At 38.7% G+C, this 12,023-nt stretch overlaps 1 protein-coding gene across 2 annotated transcripts in view; it reads right to left on the reverse strand.

Moving 5' to 3' along the window:
* Positions 1-1,133: 1,133 nt before the first annotated feature.
* CDKAL1 (CDK5 regulatory subunit associated protein 1 like 1) overlaps positions 1,134-12,023 on the reverse strand; it is a 376,797-nt gene continuing 365,907 nt past the window's right edge. For both annotated transcript variants that reach the window (XM_005420967.2, XM_031056967.1), the window contains exon 15: positions 1,134-2,086. In XM_005420967.2, the coding sequence (XP_005421024.1) occupies positions 1,880-2,086 (207 nt within the window). In that variant the 3' untranslated portion in view covers positions 1,134-1,879. The remainder of the gene's footprint in view (positions 2,087-12,023) is intronic.

Below are 12,023 nucleotides of genomic sequence, written 5' to 3' on the forward strand. Positions count from 1 at the left end.
GATTTTGCCAATCCACAGTTTTCCTGAGAGTCTTGCAATCTGTGGTACTTTCCTGAAAATTTCAACTCCCAGAGTCATGTTGGTGGGTTTTTTTCTGAGAATTTTTCAGATTTGTTAAAAAAGTAAATTACTGATTGTTATATATTCCTTGTTGTATAGAAAAGCCTGACAAAAAAAGCATGCCAACAAACAAAAGAAAATTAAGGGCATGTTTTTGTTTATTTTTTTTCTTTTAAAACTTGTGGATTTTGCGTCTTGGCTTATGACCTTCAGTGGTTGCTATCAAAAATTTAATATTTGATTGATCACACACCTGATTTCCTAAAGACAGTAACATCTGCTGTTATAATTTACAGGCTGTGCTGAAAGCATCATGGTGGAGCTTCCTGGTTAATTGTCTGTAACTATTATGAATCCCCAATTTATAAAGTACAAAGCACTCTTACTAGGGGATTATTCCTCTGCACTGTAGAGACAATGCACCGGTTTTGGCTGGGATGGAGTTAATTTTTTTCACTGCAACTGGTATGGGGCTGTTTTGGATTTTCTGCTGCTGAGGAGGGCTCACACAGAGTCAAGGCCTCTTCTGCATTTCTGGGAATGGCTGAGCACCTGCCTGTCAAAGTAATGAATGATTTATTTCCTTGGTTTGCCTTGCCTGCATGTGCAGCTTTTGTTTTACCTGTTTAAGTGTCTTTACCTCAACCCCTAAGTTTTATCACTTTTACCCTTCTGATTCTTGCCCCCACCCCACTGCAGGGGTGAGTGAGCATCTCAGCTGCCTGCTGGGGTTAAACCACAACAGCCATGTAAGACAGCTCAGCTCCATCTGGATGTGACACAAACACTAAAAAAAACTCTCAACAGTGCCTGTGTTATGATTTTAAACAGTCTCTGCAAGTGGAAGTTTGGATGAAGATTCACAAAGGTGACAAGGCATGAACAAACCAACAGTATGATGAGGTCAGGTGCAGGAAGAACTGGGCACACAGTCCAGTCCCTGACTCACCAGCACACTCACAGGATGTGTGGAGATCCTGTCATGACAAAATGGCTTGAATTAACTAATTAGAAATTTTCATTGTGTAAAATGCAACCTCTAACAGAGTAATAATTGTTTTACTGAGCCAATGCAAAGCTAAGAGATTCCCAGGTAGTTCTCTAAAGATTGTATAAAATCTACAGACTGTATTAAATCCATCTTTTAACAGAACTCTATCACCAGAACAACATCTTCCCATTCAATTAAAAAACCCAACACCTTTTAGAGCTATTTCTATGTAAAAAATAATTCTTCTTGTATTAAAAAAGCCTAATAACTCATTGTGAAGTTGAGAGATGCAAGACAGCAGGCAAAAATTCTTTCAAACATGACAGCAAAATAAATAGCAACAAATAACAAACTTTAATGGCCTTGCAGTGTTCATTCTAATGTAAAAAGACAGATACCAAACAATCACACTGCATCAAGCAAAATCTTTAGGAAAGCTTTAAATAATCTACCCATAAAAGATGACCAATATTACTCAATGGAAAGATTCCTTAAAAACTTAATGCAATTTTATCTGATACAGCAAATATGAAAAGAGCATGTAATGCAAACATTGCATCATTTTAGGAAAAAAAGAAAAGGGAAGATGCAACAACCTGTTCAACCAACCAAGGATCTCAGGTTTTGGCAAGATAGGCCTTCCCACAGCTTATTACCATTCTCTCCTTTGAATGACAGGAAAGGCATAGAGTGAGTAGAAATTATTGCCCAATTTATATTAGTTGGTTTTTTTTTTTCTAAAATAAAAGAAAAGATTTGCTGGTAAAAGTGTTTCCTTTGAAGATTTTGAACAGCAGTTTCATTGTTTTTATAAAAGCCCCATTCAGTTCACAGTTCTGTTTTCATTCCTCCATAGTAAAGCATAAGAAGAACTGCCAGTAGAGCCAGGCTGACAGACAGGATCTTCAGTCCACCTCCCTCTTGTTGCCATGGCAGCTGCAAAGCCATCCAGGAGCTGAGCCGTGTTTTCACTGGGATCTCAGCATTAGGCTGTGCTTTCCACTTTGTGCCATTCTGTGCTGAACGTCGGAACTCCTGTGAAGAAAGGCAAACATTAGGATTGAAACTGTGTTCTGTCTTTCTGACTGTACATACCAAATACACTCTCCTTTTTGTACTGAGGTTCAAATTAATGTCCTTTTCAAGACCAACAATTCAACCTGCACTGCATCATCACCAGGTCATCAGTTTTTCGTGCAGGAATCTTATAAATGCCACACAAAATCAGTATTTCTAATGAAATTAACTGTCAAGTCAATGCAGCTGTTAGCAACAGAAAAATCTCCAGACCTCACTGCCACCAGAGACAGCTCTTTGATGGTTATTTTTTGTTTTGCTGCTTTCTCACTACCTTCCGATTTTTAGCTTCTCCAGAAGAAATGTCTAACCAGTGATAAAGGGGACCACAACACTCAATCCTTTGCACAGCAGGGATCTTCTAAAGTCAATCATTGACTCCTGGTGTGCCAGCTCAGTGGTGCTTGAAAATCCTCCCAAAGGGCTTTTCCTTTCCCCTGACCCTCAGGAGGCAGCTGTGCTAAAACACTCACCTTCTCATTCAGCATATTGAATCCCAGTTCCCTGCTGCGCCTGTCATTACCATTCCCAACCTGACTGCAAGCACCAAGATCCCCAAGAATATGATGTCTTTTAACTGCAGCACAAGTTACTGATGTTGCATCACTATTTCAGCAGAAAATCCAAGTGAAAAGAGTAAAAAGCTCTTTTCTCCCTTTTCTCCTTATTCAGTTCAGTATTGTAGATACTCAAAAGGAAAAACATCCAGTGAAATTCGATGACATTTGCAAGAGATGTAAGTGGTGAAGGTGTAATTAAACAAAGGTGTAACAATGCTGCATCAGAGGATGCAATATTTCTGTTGTCATTTCTGTTTTCGTCCCTCTATTTGAATAATCTCTTGGGAATTCAATTGAGTTCAGCTGGATTTTTAATTGGTTTGAAACTTTCCAGTTAAAAAAAGGGTTTTGATTAAACCATTCTATTTTTTTTCTCTTTCACATTTTGTATAAAATAAATTAGGGACCCAGAAAGTAACTATCTGGATAATCTTGTATTTCCAAGAAGCTGAAACAGGGCCACATGAATATACAGACCAGATGCCCATTTTGTCTTTTACCAAACATATTTCTGGGCAAACTCAAAGAAATATCAAAGCTCCAAGAAAGGTGCCTGCCCATGAAAGTGTGACAGCACAATTCAAACCTTCTGTAACTGCCTCCTGTTTTCCATTTCAGCAATCAGCTCCATTATAGTAATTGTAGAAGGAAAATAATGATTACTACTGGTTAGGTAAGTAAGCATCAAAGGGGCAAATGACAGCCTGGAGTAAGTGCTGTTCTAACAACTGAGTTATTGCTGACTTGGATCCCAATTCACACAGGCAAAGGGTTACTGACCAAGTGAACTATGAAATAAGGATGACTTCTCACACATGAGCACCTAGAAGAATGTCAACTGGGTAAACAGAGGAAAGGAAACAGGTAAGCACGCTGGGGTGTAATTCTCCACAGAGTGAGGCACAGTAACAGCACCACTCCAGAACTTCAGTCTATATTGTGCAGAACATGTTAACTTAATCAAAAACTGTTGCTAAGTTATTAGTTACAATCAATTTCTAAGGTGTCTGAAATTTTAGCACTCGGCCACAGCTATTTTGTCCTCCCAAATCAAAGCTGATTAACCTTTGCCTGAAGATTAAACTGGAAAATGTACAGTATTAAGGATTTTTTACAAATGAGTCGAAATTCTTTTGCAATTTATTCTTTCTAGACATTTATAAAGCATTTCTTTTCTTTGCAGGTCTCAAAAATCGCCTATATAAGCTGCTTAATTTGTAGAAATGACTCCTAATTAAATATTTCTACACTGCATGATAAAATCATAGTTATTTACTCATACAAGACTAGATGCTATCCCTTGGTAAACAGATAAAAAGGGCCAGTACCTCATAAATAATGCTGGACCTTCTCCTCAATGCTTCAGTTCCTAGCTACATGTCTCAGGAAGACTAGGGACAGGCAGCAAAATTCTCCAAATACAAATTGTAAGTTGTAAAATGTTTTCAGAGACTTCTTTTAAGTTTTTTCCTTCACTAACAGTTAAGCACATCAGTGTTTCATGCATTCAATCATGTTTCTGTAACATAGTTTACAGTAGTGGTTTCACTGGCATTTCATTTATGTTATACAGCTTTTCTGTTTTCCAACATAAAACCAAAGAGTCTCATCTCGCTGGTATAATTTTGATCATGCCTATACTGCATTTTTTTGTTACCATACTGTTTTCTTACACCTCTACTGCAACATGCACTACATATGCATTAGGTAGTGCTTCATACTGCTGGTAATACAGAATGGCACAAGAGATTTTGGCAAGGTTTACAAAGTTCCAGTGGTGGTGAACGCTGCTGGTGAGTTGTCTCAGTAGCATTTCATCTAAGTCAGCCTGTACAGCTGTGAAATCTGTTTTTTCCTTACTTCATCATATTTCCAATAAATGAGATGATCATACTGATACAGTAAACCCATTTTTGGTTGTTTTTTTTTTTTGGTTTGGGTTTTTTGGTTTTGTTTTTTTTTTTGGTAGAAAGACAAAAATATCTCAAATTGCCAACTGAAGTGAGCCTTTTCTTAAAGGCATCACAGCTTACCACTCAAACTGTGTTTCTGTTTGATAATGTACACCTCTTCAGGTGATCCTGCCAAATACTCCCTTCCAAGGAAAGTAAAGAGCGTATTCATCTGATTCATGTTTTCTAAGCACTCTTCTCTAGTTTGGCCCAAAATTCTGCCTGACACATGAGTAATACCACAGGCTTCCATGAAATTTTCATTATCATCACAGTGAGACTGAAAGGCTCTTGTAGAAAATAACAGTCTTTTTGTCCCCATCCTGAGATTCATACAGAGCTTTTAAACCCAGGATAATCACTCAGAGACACCTGCAGGTGGATGCCTCTTGCTCAGAGTCTGTTGAGCACAAATTCCCCAGGGGGAAGAGGAGCTCTGCTAAAGGGACTGTGTCACTGCACCCTTTCCCTCCTGAGTAAGGGCTGAGTGGCCCTTGCCACAGCCTGGCCTGTCAAGAACGTAAACAGTTCTTCCAGGCACACAAGTATCCTATAAACAGCTGTGTTACTGAAAAACATTTTATATATGACTATATGCACATTTGGTGTAAGAAACCTCGGTGGAGGTAAAAAAATAATTTTGTGAACTAGCATTTACACTGTCCACTCACTATGCTCTCATTTAACAGAACAATTAATTCCGAACAGTCCTTATTTGTATCTCTGTCTCTAGATACAATATTTACAGTGCATTAGCTTTCCAAGGAACTCTTTAAGTTATTTCTGTAATATTCTGACCTGATATAGCTGTGATATTTACCACATACAATCACTAGTCAGAGTGCAACAGCTCCTTAAGCTGAGCTCAGGTATTACACTTTTGTAGCTGCAAGAGTTAGAAAGATTACCATAATGATTCATTTCAGTGGAATTTAGAACAAAATTCAAAGCCTCTTTCAACAAAAAAGTGCTGGGAGGAAGCCCTAAGGTAAAGAAGTTTCAAAAATACGTGTTTGTACTAGTTTCAATCTTGATAGGCCACAAACTCTTTGGTAGACTTGTTAAGCATTGCTCTCACTAAATAGGACCACAATGAAGGAAGAGATATTCTAAGATTTAAAATTATATACTATTAATCAAAATGAGGGAAGGAAGGGAAATTACCAAACTGAAAAGCACAGACAGAGACTTTGAGCTAAGCATCTTGTATTTCCACGGAGGCAGCCTTTCATCTTGTTTTGGCAGTCACAAAGTAAACACAAGACTTTGCTAATAAGGTATAATATAAATTATTAAAACTTCTAGTATATGATCAAATGCATTTCAGATTATTTTTTGAATAATTCTGCCTTGACGACTGCCAGGAGTAATATATTTTGTGTACTCTTGCACAGACCCATTGATTGCTGTCTTTCTGAAACTCCAGTCCCAGAGCAAACCACTGTGCATGAAAGAAATATATAATCACATCAAAACCTGAGATTTGGCATCTGTCGATCACAGCCTAGCTTTTTGTGAGATCTCACTTCATGTTAGTCAACAAAGACATAAGAGAAACTCTTTAGCTCTGAGCTGAGTTTTAATAGATTCAAAACATTTCTTACATGCAAATTTCTTTTATGGCTCAGGGGCACTGTTAGAGCTTGAAGTGTTAGCTAACTGCTGTGAAAAACTTCTTGACTGAGCATATCTCAAGATAAATTAGACTTCTGAATTTTTTAGCCCAACCAAGTACATCACACACTTGTACTACTGGCTTTAAAAACACGGACTTTTACATAATCACGCACAACAAGTCTGTGTGACAAATTTAAAGAAAACATGTTAAAATATGCATTACATCTCCTGCTGCACTATTTGAAACTCTGGGCTATTACTCTTTAAAGGCATTTTTCAGATTAAAAAAACAAACAGTTACTGAAGGTCACATAGATTACACACCAAAAAATATGTAAATTGAGTTTCATTGAATAGTTCTGGAAATGTCCCTACATTTAGTTCTGTAGGTATTAAGAGAACTCCTTTGATTTATTACTTTAAAAATTCTATCAGCCTTCTGCAAATGTGGAATGCTGATCTTAAATTACAAAATAAATGGCACAGAAAATTTTTTTTTCCTAATGGAATTAACATGTAATTCCTCTAAGAGGCATCCCTGCCATCATGTATTCCAATGAATGCCCAGTATGATGCTGTTAAAAGAAACTGCTGTCTACAAGCATGCTTGTGTCAGATGTTATCAGCTGTACACCATTCCTAGGAATTCCCTGATTCCCAATACATGCAGAGTTTACTTACCCATTTTAAAAAATGAGAAACCTTGAGGGAAAAAAATAAAGTACCCAGGTCCTTTTGCAAAGGAATTTCATGTTATTTCTTCTTTTTGGGCTCTGAAAACATCCAGTGATGGACACCACAACCTCTCCGTGCCTTTATTCCCCTGCTGGAGCCCATTCATGGGAAAATGCTTCCCTTTATATCCATCTGAACCTCTCATTCCAACCTAGGCCCAGTGTCTCATCCCTCCCCATGTCCCAGTGGGAGGTACTTGGCTGGGTCTTGTCAGGAACCCCTCCCTGTGCAGGCACTGGGGGCCTCTGCTGGGGTCCCCTGAAGCCACCCCTGACCAAGGCTCAGCCTGAGCCTCTCCTCCCAGTCCAGCTGCTCCAGCCCCTGACCAACTCCATGACAAACATCTGAACTCCTTACAGCTCCCAGCTCCTCACTTATGGCAAGGTCACTGCAAATGACCCAGTCCAAGCAGGCCTGCAATAGTCCTAGAGGCTGGACCATGGTCCCATACAACTATACAAGTAATAACAGGAGGCTGTAGAGACTGATTGACCTCAGGCTCATGTGCATTATATCTGACAGTTCCTTCCAGCTGTCATCCTTTATGGAGACAATCTTTAACCAGGGCCTTCCCTGACCTGCACAGCAAGTCAGCAAAGTCTGTGTTCTTTCCAGTAACACCTGCATGCTCTGTCTGGGTCCTTTGATCAGCATTGAAACAACCACTTTGCTCACTACTCAACTTTTCCCTTGATTACTACTACAATAATTCCTCCTGTCCATTCTCTTTTCCTTCTACTTCTCATTTCTCTCTTGCATCATCTGACCATGCAGCCTCTCAAATAAACAAAGGCAGAGATGCCACTAGGAACACAAATTTGTAATGTCATGTCATACAGAAACACATCTGGAACTTCCTCCTCCTACATTAACATTAAATTCCAATTTTAATATTCCTATTTAAGAGTATAAAATGAATTAATTTTCTCTCTGTAAATTCCCACCATTACTGTATGGCTGCATTGGTGTTTTTCTTGGCAAACATCTCTCTGCCCTCTTCCATGTTCTTACCTAAGGGTAGGCCCTTGCCTACCTACTTCTTTTTCCTCCCCCAGTCTTTCAGATTATTCCCTCAATCAGCCCTCAAAATTCAAAAAGCACTTAGATGCTAGACAGAAGGCTGAGCAACTGGGGCTTATTAAATAACTTCCTTTGTGATGTACACTTTGAGCAGGAATAAAACAACCAAAAAGCTCAACTAACCAAAGATACAAAAACAAGAGAAAAAAAATCAATTGAGAAAACACAAGCCAAAACCCACCTCCAAAATGTTTAAAACACAGTCTTGTGCTGTTTTTCATTATACCCACTTGTTTTACCCTGTTTCTTCATATTTACCTATAAATGCTTCCAGCCAGGACTTGAATCTCTTTTTACATATTTTTATTTTGTGCTGCTATTAAACTTAGTGACTCAGTATCGTTCCACTACACAAACAATGCACTGTCAAAATAACCTGTCATTCAAGGTCAGACACAACATCTTTAAAAAACAGTGTGATGCCTGGGTTCTGAGCTTTATTTTTTTTTTTGTAATGAGGTGTGTGGGGTGTCAATCACTATGACAGAATCAAAGGACATGACAGCCAGCATTCCAGCCAGCACCTGCCACCACAACAGAACGGAGAGATCTTCTAAACAGAAAAAGTTTGCATTTCAAAAATCACAATCACCCAAGCAATGACTTGAAATGAAGAATGAACATAGCAGCACAATGTGGACAGATTCAGGATGGGGTTCTGTCACTATTTATCTCCCTGTGCATAGGACAGTTTTATGAAGGAGATGGCAGGTACTTGCTCTGGGCACTTATCTGGTAATTAGCTGGCTAACAGATGAGTCTGTTTCCTAGAGATCACTAGCAGAGGCTTCATGGCTTTGAAAATACATTACAGTGAATTACAGGATGTACATTAACTTGTAGTAACACTAGATATCATTTTTTGATGTGCATACCATAGCCTGTCTTATTAGATACCATTTCATAGGATTCCAGCTTGCTCCTTCTTTAAAGGATCACTGAGATTTTTTTTCTTGGGGGCGAGGAGATGTTTTTTAAAATAAGAATTTTAAAATTGTGTTTATAATGCAACAATTTTCCCAGTTTATTTTGTTGGATGATGAAAGAAAGACAACATGTGAATGTTCAAAGTCTGCTCTACAACTGAGAATATTAAATGAAATATGATATGCTTTTCTAACAGCACAAGCTTTCAGAGACCATCACCTCCTTGCTTCCCTTTTAAATCTTGAAACAACAGTGACAATTGTGTGGAGGTCAATGGTAGCTACAGGCAAAGACACAAAAGGCTTCCATCAGAAAGAGTATCCCAGTAAAATGAATACCTAGATCTGAAAATGTATATTCATGTCACAAAAACCACCAATATAACTGAATGATATTCACATATCAACAGTGAAATGAGTAATACTGGTTTTACTCAAGGGACACTGTCTCTCAAAATCAGGAGAGATTTCAAAGATCTTTCACATACAGCAAAGTAGAATAAACTGATATATGTACATATTCTTGGCTAAAGCCTTCCCCTTAATCCTAGAATATGTCATAATCCTGAATTTATGGTGTTTTCATTTCTTTCTACAGAACCAAGCATTAAAATGGAATGTTCCATAGAGACTTATATAATACAACAACCTCAGAGACAAAGGATACAGCCCTTCTTACACTTCAATGTCGTGGGTAATAAACATGGTTTTAAAAGTGCATTTTAAATACTTTGCAATGATACTAGGTTCCAGAGTTTCAAATTTCATTCCAGTAGGTATCTGTGGGATCTATATGCCTCCCTCATTTTACAGAGAGAGAAAAAAATAAGATTGAAATGTCTCCAGTGCCACAATGCAAGTAAGCAATTGGGTCTCTACAATTCAGATTCCAGCTGCCAGCAGAAGCCAACATAGCCTGTAAAATCTTCTATGTCTGTCAAGTTGAAGTTTTAAAATAATTTTCTTAAAGCTAGGCAATGCCTTAATATGCAGGCTCCTGACAATTTCTCTTACATTTATTTTCACAGACTTTTCTGCCTAGTATTAAACACCTCCAGTTCCTGGGAGTGCAGATGCTCACCAAGCACAGCTGGAACCAGACCTTGGCAGAAAGAAGCATTTCATGTGCGCTTAAAATTTAGCAGTTAATACAGTGTGACTGATCTTGATCAACTTTGTGGGTTCAGTGATTATACAAAGGTTTTCTTTTCACATTGTTGTGGCCCCTTTCCTTTAAGCATCCTTAGCTGTTTTAGGAGGTCTCCCACAGTGCCAGTTAGCATACTTTTGAGCACCTGAGGGAGTGTCTGGAAATCTATGTCTCCTTTTTAATTTCACACTCAGCCAAGTTCAGCTGCAGTTAATGGAGGGCTCTCTCATGGAAACATCAAACAATGGTTACTTTCTGTGATTAGCAAGCCTAACTGCTCTAACACAATCTCTCTATCCTCAGTCACCACAAATGATTCGTCAGCCCTTCCCCACAAGAAAGATTACATGAGAAAAACCTTTCTTGGCTTGCAGTGTATTTTATGCTAGATAATCATGATAGCACCTTGGCACTCTGTCTAAGACATCAAAGAGCCTTAAGTATCCAATCTGCAGGCTGGAACAAATATCTACCCTCAGGAGAGCCTTCGTATCATTCAGAGGGTGGTCTGACCCAACTTCTGCAGATGTACAGGATTGGAGTGCCTGAGCAGGGACTTGCACCCTGTTATGCTCAAATACTGACCATTTGTACCCACTGGACCTCAGTCTTATCCCACATGGGTGTTACACAGTGTGCTCTATCAGGCTGTATCTGATAATTCTGAGGATTAGCTCATTAGGAGAAATTCAGTTCTTCAGGAATTACCCATGAAATAAAAAAAAAAACTGATTTCCTCTTTTTCCCTGATGTATCATCCCCAGGAATTTTCTTAAATGCTGGAAAGTCAACACTGCAGCTTGCTTGAATTTCTGCTACAAAATTTTAATAATTTTAAGTATCTATTTCCAAGCATCTTTAACTGGCCACCATCAAATCTGTTCTGCAGACTAACCTTCTAGCAGACATTTTAAACATCTGCCTCATCTTTATCTGTGAAATGGGAAGACAAAAGCAACATTTCAGGAGGATAATGTAAACATAAACTTATAACTGTTTCTTAAGCACTCAGAAATGTAGTGTTGGAGGTCACAGGAAAGGTTAGAAAGAAATAAGTAACTCCCTTGAAAGAGAGGTTTAAAAGGCATGTAACAACACTAATATTACATGACAAACAATGAAGAGGGAAAATATCTAACAGTAGCTTATTAAATTGGACACTAGGAAAAAATTTTTTACCCAAAGGTTGTCAAGCATTGGAACAGGCTGCCCAGGGAAGTGGCTGAGTCACTGTCCCAGCAGGTATTTAGATGATGTGTGGATGCGCCACGTGGGGCCATGGTTTAGTGGTGAGCTTGGCAGTGCTGGGTTAGTGATTGCACTTGATGATCTGTAAGGTCCTTTCCAACCTAAAAGATTCTGATACTAAAGGAATAGTCTCAGCTCGGTGCACAAAAAAGTTACATATGGACACGTGTGAAAATACGGCATAAGCACCTAATAAAAGACTGAAACACAGTACAGCTGGCATTTACACAGAAATGAGGATTGCTAAACTTTCCTCTGTTTAGAAAAGGCTACTGGTCTGTGAGAATACAGCCCATAATATTTTAATACAGCTTTCTCTCGTGTTTTGCTGTTGCTTTTGTCTCTAGGTGAATACAAATATTGAGAGCAATTGACTCCTGGACAAGGGGTGTCCTCCACATCATTTCAATATCTCTGCCTGGCCTAGGAACTTTTAAACCTACTCACTTCAACAGTGGGAGATCACCAAGGGCTGGTAAAAAAACCCTCACCCAAATCTAAATCACTGCTTCTGCTGAGGGAAGGGCCAGACCTCAGCCTCAATAATCTATTTTATGCCACCATGCTGCTGACCAGCCTGTACTCCTGAAACTCCAAAATTACATTTAGTACTTACACCAACAAAGT

This window comes from Geospiza fortis, unplaced genomic scaffold, assembly GCF_000277835.1.
Source record: "Geospiza fortis unplaced genomic scaffold, GeoFor_1.0 scaffold104, whole genome shotgun sequence".
Taxonomy (NCBI): domain Eukaryota; kingdom Metazoa; phylum Chordata; class Aves; order Passeriformes; family Thraupidae; genus Geospiza; species Geospiza fortis.